Source organism: Lynx rufus, unplaced genomic scaffold (assembly GCF_022079265.1).
Source record: "Lynx rufus isolate CCGP_SWC_20201006 ecotype Redwood Valley unplaced genomic scaffold, mLynRuf1.p SCAF_4, whole genome shotgun sequence".
Taxonomy (NCBI): domain Eukaryota; kingdom Metazoa; phylum Chordata; class Mammalia; order Carnivora; family Felidae; genus Lynx; species Lynx rufus.
In genome coordinates, this window is record NW_025814856.1 from 149,757,320 (window position 1) to 149,773,134 (window position 15,815).

General features: G+C 39.8%; 1 protein-coding gene across 2 annotated transcripts in view; it reads left to right on the forward strand.

Annotated features, from left to right (window-relative positions):
• Positions 1–15,815, forward strand: part of EXOC4 (exocyst complex component 4) — a 756,122-nt gene that overhangs the window by 32,677 nt on the left and 707,630 nt on the right. For both annotated transcript variants that reach the window (XM_047095756.1, XM_047095757.1), the window contains exon 3: positions 1,757–1,951. In XM_047095756.1, the coding sequence (XP_046951712.1) occupies positions 1,757–1,951 (195 nt within the window). The remainder of the gene's footprint in view (positions 1–1,756; positions 1,952–15,815) is intronic.

Below are 15,815 nucleotides of genomic sequence, written 5' to 3' on the forward strand. Positions count from 1 at the left end.
CCTTCCCCTTGGTGATGTCTGGCCTGGATCCTTTCTGATTGAGTTTCTTCAGATCATAAGCCTTCTAGTTAGCCAGTGTTTGGGGGGAGGGAATTACCCATCTGTGTGGATTGATGAAGGTCCAGGGCTCAAAATACTCCCTATGGAAGGTGTTGGCCCTGGGCTCCAGCTTTCCGTGTCCTCGGCACCTCCTTGTCAGTGGTAGCAAACCCGTCTCCATACTAAGACTTTCAGATCACTCTGCTCTGCTAAATTACCCACATTCCATCTTCCTGCCAACTTGAAAAGTTTTGTTACCATCTCTTATATACCATTCCCCCCTCTCTGTTCTCTTTTCTAGATGCTTTATGATTAGCAAAAAAAAAAAAAAAAAAAAAAAAAAAAAATCACTTAGGGACTGCAGAAAGGGGAAGGAAGGAGTGGAGGTAATTAGCACTGTCTTTGGTAGTTTTTCAAAAGGGTCCATGACTCCTTCCAAAGCAAATAATCATTCCACTTTGCTTATCAGGAGAGGTTACAGAATCTATTTAGGGTTCTTTTTACATTGGAGAGTTTCATAAAAGTATGATAGGTGTATTGTCCTTAAGTTATTGGGATAGGGTAGATGCTTTCTCAGCAGAGAAATGTTTCTCAAGAAACATTCTGATCTTAGCATTCCATCTTTATATTTTCCTTGTTTGTCGGAAAATGTTAAAATTTAGTTTTATAATCACCAGAAGCATAGTGTTCATGAGTGTGTGCACCACCACCCCAGATCTTGTAGAAGACAAATTTTCAATGGTCAGAAACGTGGTAGACTTTCTGGGCTGATGGAAATGTCTTATATATGATGGTTTGGATTATACAGGTGTCTTACATTTGCTAAAATTCATCAAATGGTATAACTGACATGTATTCATAAATTTTACCTAAAACAAAAACCAAATTAAATACTGAATTCGAATTTAAAAATACATGTGAGGACTGTCAAAAGTACATAAGAGTAGTTCTGTGAATTGTGAAAGGTCCTGATTCTTTTTATTTCATGCTGTAAAAATTGAAAAGCCTTAATTATGAACATGAAAATGTGCTCATCATGTACATCGTGACTACCTCCTGCTCCTTCTCCTCCTGTTCTGTCGAGCTGTGCCATACTGGTCACTAAGCTAGATCCATGAGAATGTTTGAGATTGTCTTATTTAATATCTAAAAATCCTTGGTATGTCCTAGTGCTTTTATTTTGAGATGTCTCTGGACGTGTCTCCTCTTTTCTGGAAAGTGGGCTTATTTTCGTGTTAGTTGAGATGAATGCACAGTTCATTGGCTGTAAGCTTCAGCTGAAGTTGTAGATCTAGGATGGTCCAAGTGAGCTGTCTGCTGAATAAGAAACATGCAGAGAAGAATTGGGAAGGAATAAGAGCATGGACTCGATCAGTCATTCCCTTTTAGATAGTTTAACATCCGTGGGTTCTTCATGTCTTCAGAGTGCTGTATATCCTAAGTAGCTTCTTCCAGATTCACTCAAAGGTAGGTTAGGAGTAGTTTTCTCATTTCACAGGAGAGCAGATACACACAGAGGTGGAGACCCCCATCCATGCGAGTCAGTGTCAGAACCAGGATTAGAATTTTGCAAGCCAGCCAACCACGGGGAACTAGTGGGAGGGGGAATTGGGAACTGTTACTTCTAGTGACACTGATAGTGAAAACTACTAACCAGATTATAGGTTTAGGATGGCAAGACTCTGGACTGACCCAAGGTTGAATCTGTTTATTGTAGGTGAAAGAGAATCTGCTTTCTTGCAAGATGCTGTTGCACTGTAAACGGGATGAGCTCCGGAAATTGTGGATTGAAGGAATTGAACACAAGCATGTCCTGAACCTGCTGGATGAAATTGAGAATATCAAGCAAGTGCCTCAAAAGCTGGAACAGTGCATGGCCAGCAAGCACTATCTCAGTGCCACCGACATGCTGGTGAGAGAGCTACCTGTGCGAACGGTCATTTCTGCTAAGATAGGAAAGCCCTTGCTCTTGTTCTCTGAATGCTGTCTTTCATGTAGCACATTACAGACCGCCTCTTGGGATTCACAAGCCCTTGTAGGTGAAGCCTGACCGGTTCTCTTCCTAATTTCAGTGTTTGAAGTGGTAGGCGATTATTTATGCATTATCTGCCTTTGGAACAATGGCAAGGTGCGTAATGGTAAGAAACTGGTACCTAGATCACGTTGGCATGGTAATGAAGGTGTTTGAATTTCAGAGGAAGGTGGCTAATGAATCCTATTTTATTTTATTTTTTATTTACTTACTTTTTTAAAGTAGGTTCCATGTCCAATGTAGGACTTTAACTCACAACCCCAAGATCACGAGTTGCATGCTCTACCAACTGAGCCAGACAGGTACCCCTAATGAATCCCATTTTAAAGAATGAAATCTGTGTGAGAGACAACTTAAGGATATTTACGGACTTCACGTTCCACAAATTCTTTGAAGGGATTGTTACGTGAGGGCTTTGTTTTTTCCTTTAAACTGAAGAGCAAGAAAATAATTTTGGAGCAATAATTCTGGAAGCGACTTTGTCAAGCAAGCATACTCCACAGACTAGCCTTTAGCCTCTGAGTCATTCTGTTACTTTTTTGTTTTTTTTTTTTTAAAGTAAGCTTTACACCCAGCATGGGGCTCAAACTCCCAACCCTGAGGTCAAGAGTCACATGCTCTACTGACTGAGCCAGCTGGACGCTCCCATTCTGTTACTTTTTGAATTAGAAATGAAAATTCAGAGAATGTTGTTACTGGTGGTGCATGTGCTGAGTGTCAAGAAGATGAATAAAAAATAATACACATCTTATTTCCTAACAATCCTAACTTTCCCAGGGCTGGTGGCTCTTAGAGGGCTGCTCTGTCTACCCCCCACCCCCGCCCCCCCCGCCGCTTTCCACATGACCACCCCACTGCCATGTTTCTCGAGCTGTTTGGGGACTACAGAAGCCCTCCATAGCAGGTGACTGCATTTGGTTCCTCTTTTCCACAGTTGGTGAGAGTCCCCTGTCTTTGTTTCACTGAGTTAGATTGGCTGTAACACTGAAAAAAACACTGAGACGACTTGGTGGGAGAAGCAGGATAAATCTTCCAAATGGTAACAATTTAGATTTTCAAAAAGAATTACGCTGTAAGCCCTTCATGAGAACCTGTTAAGGGACTTCGGTCACTAAGATGTGAGGTACGCTGTGATATTCTGTCATATATTGAAACCTGGTGTATGATAGGAGTAAACAGTAAGCAGTTCCTGTAACCAGTCAGCTAAAAGGACAGGAGGAGATGTGGAATGCCACCTGTGTGTTCTCTCTGCCTGTTGTCTTCAGTGTCCTCTTGCAGACTGTTGCTTTCACAAGTGGGTGGGGTTTGGGTGTTTGGGGGAGGAGAAAGGGTGTGGGCTGTGGCCAAGGTCTTTCTAGCTTTGCGGAGGAAAATTTCTTTTAATTAAAATGTGCAGGGATAGGGATGCCTGGGTGGCTCAGTCAGTTAAGCATCCGACTTTAGCTCAGGTCATGATCTCACGGTTCATGGGTTCGAGCCCCATGTTGGGCTTTTTGCTGACAGCTCAGTGCCTGGAGCCTGCTTCGGATTCTGTGTCTCCTTCTCTCTCTCTGCTCCTCCCCCTCTTGTGTACTCTCTTTCTCTCAAACATAAATAAATAAACTTAACCCCTCCTCCCCCCCCAAAGAAAACATGGATAGGGTCCAGATTGGGCCAGCTTGAATACTATGATTGTCAGTTCTAACTAAAATCATGTGGTTGGGAGGAGTGGGGTGGGAAGGAGGAGCATTTACCTCCAGAAAGGGGTGAGTATATGAGCTGTGTTGCCCAGAAGTTCCTTTTTTTCCCCTGTTTGTCATTGTTTATATATAATGGACACTAATATTTTGTTAGAGGTATTTGAAATATCTTCTCCTAGTTAGTGGTATATATTTTTGCTTTATGAAGCCCTTTGTTACAAAGAAGTTTTGAAATTTAATGTGGTAAGATTTCTTTCTTTTTTCCTTTATCTGATTTTTAAGAAAAAATTTTTTCTATCCCAGTGTCCTCTAGAGAATCTACTATGTCTTCTTTAATTCATTTGGACTCTATTTCCGTATATGGTATAAACTCGGGATCTAATTTTATCTTCTATGTAAAAAGCCACTTAGCTCAGACCATTTGCTAAATTTATTTCCTACTGACTTTGAATGCCATCTTGGTCACATACCAAGTTTTCACGTATGCATGGGTCTGTTTCTGAGCTCTTCATTTTTATTAATTGGTCTTGTCTATATCTGCACTGAAACCATGCTGTTTTAATTACCGTTATTTTATGATATAGCTTGATAGCAGGTGGAGACGTTCCCTCATCTTGCTTCTCAGAACAGACAGAACTGTCTGTTCTATTCGTGGCCCTTTACTTTTCCGTATGAATTTTAGTATCAGCTTGTCACATTCCGCAAGAAGCGTCATGAGACTGATTCATTGTAAGAATTTCATCTTCATATTACCGAGTCTTTCAGTGAACAGGATAGACCTCATTTATTGAGATCTTCATTTATGCTCTATATAATAATGCTTAGTAATATGTTCCTTAGAGGTATTAAATATATCTTATTGCTGGTTATATTTTTTAAAACAGTGGCGCTTTATTAATAACAATTTTTAGTTATTTGTTAGTGATGAAGGGATGTGATAGATGTTTAATTGATCATATGTCCCTGAACCTAATCCCAGTCCTGTCTGCCTGGAAAATGATTTATTTATTTATTTATTTATTTATTTATTTATTTAGGGCTTAGCTCAGGTTTCTTTAGCTCTCTGAATGTCCCAGGTGATTAGGTGCTTTTTCCAAAAAATTAGGCATTTGTTTTTATCGTGGTTGAGAATACTTGACCTGAGTAGATGCCTTTTTTTGTTTGTTTGTTTGTTTCCATAAGCTGCATGTACTTCCTTGTAATACAATTGCTTTTGTTTGTATGGTAGGTCATTGAGGGCAAGGGCTATATCTTATTTATTTTTGTCTGCCTTGTGCTGAGCACTGTGGGCCTCATATAGTCAGGGTTCACAGATCATTAGCCAGATGGGTAACCATGTGAAAGACTTTAATAGAGGAAAGAGGTGTTTCCTCTCTAGGGGCTCTGGTCTGATTTTTTCTTTGGGTTTGGTGTTTGTCTTAATGACAAAGTCTTCCAGTTTCCAGCCTTTCCCTTTAGCAATATTTGAGTGAACAACAAAAAACAATAATTACACTAGCAGCCAATACGTACTGAGTATTCACTCTGTCATTACATTTAAGAAGCACATTTGTTAACACATTTAATTCTTATAGTGACCCTATGAGAGATGGGTTTCTGATGTGCTCTCCATTTTTCCGACGAGGTAGTTGCTTTGTATGATCTGAGGAGCTGGAGCATCCTAATGTACAATGAAGATTTCATGAAGGTAGGATTAAAGGTGTGCTTAAAAGGTTGGAAATTTCCTTCAATTTGGCCTTTTGTATATGAGTGAATAGTAAGGGCTATAATTGCTCTTTCATTGGACTTGATGTGAAAAAATATTCACATTTCCTTTCCCCGTGGCTATGTGCTATTAGAAGTAAAATCTACGTAAGGCATCTCGAGGGTCAAAATGAAACATGCTTGCTAAAAGACGTCATAGGAAAGTGAAGACAAAAAAATCAAGTCTTTCAAAACTCTCCGATTTCCTTGGATCTGTTTATCGAAAGATTTTGCATTTCCGTTGTAAGGCAGGTGCGGACAGCCAGTAGTGTAATCCCTACTCAGGTTCATAAATCCAGAGTAAATAAATCAGTGGTGACCCATGGCCCTTGTCAGCTCCTGCGATTCCTGCTTCACTATCACACTGGTCTGATAGCTAGAGACTTGGCCTCTAGATGGGATATTTATTTCTTCTTTTGATATGATAACCTGAGTATTGCATAAAATAATTAAATTGTCATGACAGGGACTGTCTGCAAATAGGCATGGCCTTTTGTTTCCTTCTTCAAGGTAAACAGCTGCTGTTAGCTCATGAAAGGCTAAAAGTGGTCCAACAAGAAGCCTGTATCCGTCACATTGAAATCAGAGACTTGATTAATATTGTAGCCTGTAGCTTTGCGATATGTATGGTTTAAATTAGACCTCTGCAGTCATTGTGCTGGGTTGATGCAAGCACATTAATGACATAATTTCTGGTTGCTGCATCACATTTCTGCAGTCTGTCCTTTGTATTCCACTCACATTAATTGAAGTAATTTTGCCAGTGAAGCGTGTTTCAAACCTCTGCATTTAAATTGAAATTTTAATTCCCTTATTGTCTTGAAAAGACGGCTGAAGATGCCTTGTTACAGGTTTCATTATCACTCAGAACACTCCAGCTGCTGGTTCTAATGTACAATGACTGATTAATTCCAGGAAGAATTATTAATATAAGAACAGCAGCTTCTTCCCAGTGGCATGAGCTAACCAGAAAGGTATTTGATGATAGTTAATATTTTTATGAACTTTTTTAAAGGAAAATTTATGTGGAAGTCTGCATCACACGAAAACTGCACAGATGAGCTTTGAAAACCACTTACCCAAGTTCTGATTTATCAACCCATAGAAGTCGACTCATAATTGCATTCAATCAGTGGAAACTAAGCCAGTGTGAGTAGTTTTGAACCACTTGAGCTGACCGTCACAAGGCCTGGGACTACATTTTTTTCATTTCTAAGTCTTCCTGAGATTGTAGAGATTTTGAATGTCTCTTGTTTCTCTATTTATATTTTTTGAAAAAAATCATAGCTGTGTACTAAGATAAGGATTATTATAATAACTACTTAGGGGCGCCTGGGTGGCGCAGTCGGTTAAGCGTTCGACTTCAGCCAGGTCACGATCTCACGGTCTCTGAGTTCGAGCCCCGCGTCAGGCTCTGGGCTGATGGCTTGGAGCCTGGAGCCTGTTTCCGATTCTGTGTCTCCCTCTCTCTCTGCCCCTCCCCCGTTCATGCTCTGTCTCTCTCTGTCCCAAAAATAAATAAACGTTCAAAAAAAAAAAAAAGAAAAAAAGAAAAAAAATAACTACTTAGATTTATGTAGTTGCCTTCCTCCCAGAGAATCTCACGTGCTTTGAGAGAATAGTATGGTGGAATTATATCACTTACACTGAAAATGTGGCCACATTGGGCATAAAGGGAGTAAGGCAGCAATTTAATCTCATGGTTTTCTAAGCTCCTATAATAAAAATATACTTCTAATGGTTTCAGCTTACAAGAGCCTTTGCATTAGTTGTATAACAATCGAGGTCGTGAATGTCAGTGTGGGTCAGATGGACCTGTGTTTGGGTCCTGGCTTTGACTTTTACTAGCTGGGTCACTTGGGGCTAATTATTTGACTTTGCCGAAAGTTGGGAGTTGAGAATTACATCTACTCCCAAGGATTGTTGAAGGGATTAAATGAGATACTAAGCTATTTATATAAAGTACATGCAGTATACACAGTAAGTGCTTAGAAATGTTATTTATAGTGAATTGATTACTTTAATGGATACTGTAAGAAGGATAATGGTGATTGCTCCCACGTGAGAAGTTCGCAAAGTGTTCGGAAGTGGACTTGTTCTGAACTGTTAAGAGTTGGAGTAGGGCTGGCTAGGTTAGGCATTATGGATTCCTTCTTCCCTTAAATGGACATCTATCTAAATGAAAGACTACCCCAAATTTTATTTAGTCCAAGGAGTTCCTGCTGGCCTAGATAAGATTTTTCTCTGAAAACGGGTGCCTGGCTGGCTCAGTTGGTGGAGCTTGATGTCAGGGTTGTGAGTTCAAGCTCCACGTTGGGTGTAAAGATTACTTAAAAATAAAATCTTAAAAAAAAAGATTTTTCTCTGAAAACAAGGTTAGTCTGATCTAACACACGCACAGAAGGATGATCAGGACCCCAAAGTTCTTTCCCATATATTTGGGATTTGACATGGGTAAATTTCAGATTCTGTGTCAATCACCTTTTTGGCTTCAACGATATGTTCATAGCAATGCAATTTGTCAGTAAACTATCTAGGATCAGTTTGTTGCAAAATCGACTCTTAGGTAACTAAGTGTGTTTTTCTGCTAGTATTGTAAGTAAATATAAGCCAGTTCACTATTGGAGGGTACTTATCAATAATGTTGATTGTAGTGTTATAAAGTAGTTGATGTTAAGCTGTTTTTTCTGTCAGTGCTTAGATGGCAGGAGCAGTGGACCAGTGAGCTTGTTCTTTATGCTGCCATTAGAACTGTGTCATTAGCAAATAGACAAATTCTTCTTTTCTCATATTATGGGCAGGGAAGGGGTGATCATGCATCTACTATCAAATGATTAATGCACAAGAAAGAAAAAGGGGGCAAAGTGTACATCCCTTTCATCTGATCTGAGAGTTTCTAAGATCTCCCAGGACTGTTTTTTCTCATTATGACTGTGGGAATGGTATTGAGGTGAAAACTCTATAAATATCGAGAGCTGGAACATTCTAGTGAACTTATTGGACTTAACCTGAAAGTGGTAAGTGACTGCAAAAATGTTTCAATATTCCATATAGATTTCTCTACACGTTAAAAAATATATCCGTGATCAATAATGAAATAGCCACCATTAAACCCATCTATTTCTAGTGTAGAATATTGATTTGAAAGACCATTGCCAATATTCTGTACTAATAACAGGAAAGAATCGGGCACATGTTTTGGTAGACTTACAAAGAATGGTATGATGCCATTGTCGATGACTTCCGGTTGCTGGGAAATACATCTGAATGTGTGCCCTTAACCTTGAAGGAGCTTACATGCTAATAGGGAGAGACAGTGAACAAATAAAGAGTCTCATATCATGATGAGCATAACAAGAAATTGGGGATCAGGAAAATTGGGGATGGAGGTAGGGTAGTATGGTTTGCTCTATAAATAAGGTGGTCAGCTATAGCTGCTTCTAGCTGCATTTGGGACCCCTTCAGTCCTTCAAACGCCTACATCTGGTCTTTTCAGAAAGGTTAGGAAGAGCTGAAAATAAAGGTATTAAACAAGAAATCTTGGTAGTTGTCTAAAATTAAATGAGTAGGCCTAATGTGGCAGCTTTATTTTTTTCCTGGAGAGTAAAAGCACAGGGCTTGTAAACAATTATTTGTGTTCTTGTCCAATGCCCTTTTTTATTTATATTTGTTTTTGAAGGCTAGGGTAGCACACTGTTTGAAAAGCACCCGGTTATTGTATTAGCTTTCCTTCCCTTTTACTTTGTTCTTTTATCTGCTTTTCTTTGCCTCTTTTATTTTAAAGCAAATAGAAATTTTGTTATATTACACTAAACCTCATAAGGTTCAGCAGTTTTCAGTTGACTCGCCTGGCTGTAGGGCAGTGATTCCCAAACTCTGCACATTAGGGACCTTCTTGAAGAAATCTAAAGCCCAGGTCACACCTTACACTGATGACATTGAAGTCTCTGATGGTGGTACACTACCTTCAGTAATTTGACATTCTTCAGGTGATTCCATTGTACAGATAAATGTGGAACTGTAGATCTAGGGTATACCCTGTGCCACTTAACAGAGTAAAACTAGTTGTCTTTGATGTCTTTTGATACCAGTTTTGAGGGGTTAGAAACCAAGTACGAGTAAAACCTTGGACTGTGAGTTACTTGTTCTGTGAGTGTACTGCAAGATGAGCAAACATTTCTAATAAATTTTAACTTGATCAATGAGTGATGTCTTGCAGTATGAGTTGTACGTGATGCTGAATGTCACATGATCACAACTGAGCCAGTGGTTCTTGAAATCCTCTTTGATATAAAAGTGCTTTGGATTATAAGCGTGTTTCCAGAAGGAATTGTGCTCACAAACCAAGGTTTTACTGTATTTGCACAAGACAGACTTCGCACAGTGATTGGTACATTTTTGTAGAAATACTGTAGTGTGGAGTTGCTTTGTTGCCATCCTCTGTTGCAGGTTTTGGGTAGGGCTGACAAGTATTTGGCCCTTACTCTGATTTTATAGCCTGATTATTTGGTCAGTAGGAATGGTGTTGAGTGGTTAAATTAGATGCTCTCCAGGTTTGGGTGGACTTGAACTCTTCAGGGCTGCCTTCTTGGTGCTCTGCCTGCTGCTTTCTTCCTGTGGTTTCTTATTGGAATTGCACTGGGATTTCATGGGTTGAAATTGGGGCACAGATTTACTCACTGACGAGTGGTGGCTAGGTACATCATGGTGTAGTGCAAACAGAATGGGTTTGGAAGCCAGACGTTCTTAATTCTAGTCCTGACTCAACAACTCCCTAGTTCTGTGAGCTTAGACAAATCACTGTCTCTCTCTGTTATGTAGTATTCTCTTCTCTAGAGTGGATCTACAAATACCCTATCTAGATTGTAGACAGGCTGTGAGAATAAAGGTGAAATTGGTAAGGTTACAGTGCTTTGTAAAATATAAGGCAATAGACAAATTTAAGAAGGTGTAAGTAGCGTCATCATCACTATGACAAAGTGCCAGGTTAAGAGAAAAGCGGTCATCTATCATCTGGGACTTGTTTATACCGAGAAACCTTTCTCTCTCTCCTGGTGCTACCATCACTAATGCATTAATCAGATCACCTGTGTGCACATGCCCTTTTATATACTTTCGCCCCGTATGAGGAATAAACTAAGGCAGGAATAATACACGAGGCCTTTGCTGACCTCCTCTGTCATATTCCAGGTTTCAGCCTCACATATGGACTTCCTCAAACAGGTTTCTGTTTGGTCATTGTGTGGCCAGATGGGGACCCTATGTATGTATAAGTAGCTGCAGGTGACCACGCATGTTGATGGGAGCCCTCTGTCTCAACTTGATGATGACTGGGGAAGGTGGATCAGTAGCTTTTGCTTGGCTTGACCAGATAGGAGCTTGCTGAAGTATGTTTTCTCTGTGATTTATCCCAGTAGTAATTACTTGTCGTTCCTAGCTCTTCCTCTCACATTCCTTTGTGGGATTTTAACAGTTGATGTTAGTAAAGAATTGTGTAAGTGCTGGGCATTTCTAATGGATTGGGAATTTGTCTTGATTGAAGTGTGAGCTTGACGTGACTCTCAGAGACCTCCTTTGCCAACTCCTAAGATAATTGTTCTGTAACTTGTTCTTGTCCCAGAATAACAAATAAGATGACAGAAGTAAGTGGCTTTGGGACCCTTGTCAAATGAGGATGTCTTTCCTAGTGGTCTCTTCCCTTGGATTTTGGAGTAGAAACCTAGGATTTAGTGCTGTCTTTATGGAGCACTGATGGGAACTGAGAATTGGAGGGACCATTAGATTAGGCACAAAGAAGGATTTTTTTTTAAAGTTTATGTATTTATTTTGAGAGAGAGAGAGAGAGAGAGAGACAGACAGACAGACAGATAGACAGACAGACTGAGCAGGGGAGGGGCAGAGAGGGAGACAGAGAATCCCAAGCAGGCTTTGTGCTGTCAGCACAGAGCCTGATGTGGGGCTTGAACTCAAAAACTTTGAGATCATAACCTGAGCTGAAACCAAGAGTCAGCTGCTTAACCATCTGAGCCACCCAGGCTCCCCATTGGGTGGGTGTGTGTGTGTGTGTGTGTGTGTGTGTGTGTGTGTGCACGTGCAATCTTGCCCATAAGCAATTGACATTTTAACTTTCACTTAAGGTGTTAGGTATGTTTAATTTCATCAGGAAAGTAATTATGAACTGATCTGTTGTAAGTTGATTTAGAACAAATAAGGCTCCAAATTTGGCATTATGTATTAGAAGCCCTAAATATGTGCATTACTTTGGACTTGGAATTCTACTTCTAGAATGTTAAGAGTTAAGCAGTTTAATTATGTGATAAAAAAATCTATACAAGGATAATTATCACAGAAAGATTTGTGAAAGTAAAAGAATATAGCAACTACTTTGTATGGGGAAGTGGTTTAAATCATTTGGGGAATATTCATTTTATGGAGTAGTATGAATGCTAAAAATATATTTGGTAATGGGCAGATGTTCCCAATGTATTGCCAAATGGAAAAAGCCTATTTAAAAATAATAATACTTTTTCAAAACTTTGTATGGAAATCATTTGGAAGGAATCAGATTAAAACATATTTTACCTGAGTATTTTACCTGAAATGTGGACCATCTTTTTCCTTTGGGATTTTGTGTTTTTTGAGTTTTCTTGATCATGTATTTTTATAATTGGGAATTAAAAATAAAGGTTAAGAAAAATACATTCCTGGGCCTTAGGCCTCACTTTTTTTTTTTCCTTAATCTGTGAAATTGGGGTAGGACTCCAGTCCTGACAGCCTTTAAATGTCTCTTGTAATAGAAAACTCAACATTTCATTTCTCAGATACTGTCATTCTTTTAGACTTGGGCTTATGGAATATCTTAGATCTGAACACCCCTACTTGACAAGAGGAAAAAACCCCCAAAGATTTCTGCTTAAATTATGGGAATTATTTGTGGTAGAAGGCCCTGATGTTTAAGAAAAAACGAAAACCAAGAAGTTGGGGGGATCCCCAAAGAAGACTTAAGAAAGAGCTTAGTCAAATGGTATGCTTTTAAACCAAGTCTATGTGTCACAGCAGTGGTAGGATGAGCTCTTTGTTAAAATCAGAAGTCACATTTGATCTCTTGTGAGTTTTGTTTTCTAAGATAGTTGTGAAGATAGTTTAAAGAAGAAATTCACAAGTAAATGGGCTTTTCTTTGACAGCGCTTTATCTTACAGGCCCCCCTCCGCTCATTCACTTATCAATAACTTCATCTCATTTGCTGTATCCTGTAAATTCCATTAGCTCCCCGGCAGTCTATTGCATTAAGCCTTTACTACCTAATATCACCTCATTTACATTGACACATGCTTGACCTCAGCCCTTCTCCTCTCTTTGCTAATGCACCAACAAGCACTGATATCTCTCTGGAGCATTATCATTTGGCTGTTAGCACAACTAATAACAGCCCTTCATTTGAACTGATGAAGGTTTATTAAATAAAAACATGTAATAACCCTAGCAGTAATGAAAGCAGAATGGAAGTAGACAGCATCCTGTTTTTAATGGTGTGAGAGCATGCTGAGTCTGCATTATAGGTATCGGGTTTCTGGAGGGAGAAGGGGCACCTGAATGGGGCTGATCAATATTCTGTTCACAGATGACTTTAAGAATGGGCATTTTTGATTGCCTGATTGGATCACTGGGTTGGCTTCAGGCTGAGGACTTAGGGTGGAAAAAAGTGTTCATGCTCCAGGCGCTTGGCCTTGCTCCTGTGATGCAGCTTTCTTGGGAAGTCTGTCTTAAGTTCCAACTGTCAATAGCTCGGGGGCCTGCAGGCTGTGGCAAAGCAGAACCCTAGGGAGCCAAATCTTCTCCAGTAAAGCTGGGATCAGGGATTCTGTTTTTCCTATAGATCCCCGAAGACTCCTCTAAGCCTTGCAGGCATTCCCTTATTCTGCTTTCTATGCCCCTTACCCTGCCTCCCGACTTCCCTCCCCCGCTCCCCTAACCATTTTTGTATGAAGAGCAGTCTAAGCCATCTTCTACATATGTCCCCTGTGGTGGCTGCTGTCATGTTTTAAACACAAGCCGAGTGGAGGTTGTTACTAAGTTTATATTTAACAGGATTTTGATCAGCAAAATCCTTTGGGGGTCACATGTTTGTGGTTTTATGTCGCACACATATATAATATTCTGCTAGTTGAAATTTTCCTAGGTTCTCTGCTGCAGTTAACCCTATAGAACACAGGTTCTATCAAGGCCACAGTGTTCTACAAACAGCACTGTGATGTCCTAGATGCACCAAAGCTTTCAGATCTCCTAAAACTGTTGGATTAAATCATATGAAACAGCCAATACTGGATCATTTTTGACTTGTAAGAAACAGTTTCCTAAGGTTCCGATTTCAAACTAATACATGAAAAAGACTGTGATTTTGTTTGGGGGAGGGGCTTAAAGCTGTGTGTTGTTGTTGTTTTTGTTGTTGTTTTGGTTTTTGGGTTTTTAAAATTTCTGTCGGATAACCAAACTACTGCTTTGGGCACTGTGGTATAGCAAAATGACAATGTTTGGTAAGTGATTGATCTGGAGTTCTTGGTGATAAACATTTTCCTGATTGTGTAAAGGTGGGTTTGGCTCATTCTGCGTCCAGAGGAATACTTCTTATGCCCATCTAGGACTCCTTGAGCCCTCTATGTGGATACTTCTGGGTATAGGGTTGTCTTGGGGAGCAGGGCTGAAGCCACCAGAGGTTGCCTTCTAGCAGCTCAGGGGCCCAGGTGGCAGCTGGCCAGTGGCCTGGACACTAAGTAAATGTCAGATTCCAAGGCCTGCTTCTTTTGTTGTTCATAGCCGAGGTTTTTTGGTGTTCTTAGTTGAGTCTGTTCAACAGGTTTAACTCGTGGTGGTATAGGAAGGGAGAGGGTATCCATTCTCTGGAATAGCCTAATTTCATATCTAAAAAGATACGCTTCTGTAAGTTGATCCAAGGCAACATTTGCAGAATGGTTATGTCTTACTCGAAAAGTACTTCCTTAAGGGAGGCATACAGACCTATTGAAAAGTGATAAAACATTTTGGAACCATTTAATTATGAGAGTCCTGAAGGAAATACTTGTTCTAGGCTCAACAGTGGCAACACATTTGCTTTCTTTAGGGAACATTATTGCCAAAACAAGCATTTTCCTTAGCTGACAGGTGGTTTAGTTAGATGGCTACTAATGTCAGTTGCCATTGTGTCTCTCCTCTCCCCCGACTGAAATAATAATATAAAAATGATAATAAACCAGTCTTTCTTCGGTGAAGCCACCTGAATGTTGAGAATGGCCAACTTTCCTCCAAAACATTTCAAGTGGTTCATATTAAAGCACAAAACTAGATCTTTTTACCTAATCAACTTGAGTGAGGCTAGCAGAAGATGAACACTTAACTATGAAATAAGAACTTCCTACTTTAAACTAGAAGGAAATTGAAGGGTACCTGGGTGGCTCTGTCGATTAAGCATCCGACTTCGGCTCAGGTTATGATCTCGTGGTTCATGAGTTCGAGCTCTGCGTTGGGCTTAGTGCTGACAGCTCAGAGCCTGCTTCGGATTCTGTGTCTTCCTCTCTCTCTACTCCTCCCCCCACTTGTGCTGTCTCTCTCTCTCTCTCTCTCTCTCTCTCTCTCTCTCTCTCAAAAATAAATAAACATTAAAAAAATAAACTAGAAGGAAATTGAGAAATAGACATTTGGGAAAGAAAATTTAAGGGCTCTGTAGTTCGTAATTACAAAGATGGCTTTTGTTGTAAACTTATCTGTCAACTCACGGTAAACTTTTTTGAAATACCAGACAATTCTTGATTGTGTACATTTTAAATGTAACTGTTGCATACTTACTGAGTTATGGAAACAGTTTTTGGGATTTCTTTGTTCTTCAGTGCATAGGTTTCTAATAGCAAAACATGCCGTCCTGTTCAGTATCATGTATGAAAACATTTGGTGAATGCTTGCTTATTTTCATAATCCTAAAGGAAATATTTTTTTCCTTTTTTTTTTTTTAAGTTTATTTTGAGAGAGAGCACGTGCATGCAAGTGGGGGCAGAGCAGAGGGAGAGGGAGACAGAATCCCAAGCAGGTTCCGCACTGTCCGTATAGAGCCTGACACCAGGCTTGATCTCATGAACGGTGAGATCATGACCTGAACCGAAATTGAGAGTCAGACACTTAACCAACTGAGCCACACAGGTGCCCCCCCCACCTTTTTTTAAGTTTATCCTAAAGGAAATATTTTTCAACTCCAAAGCAGAGTTCTGTTATCAAAGCCATTTCCAACTGTGGTGAGTAGAACACTAATGTTCTTTTGGGTAATAATAGATGT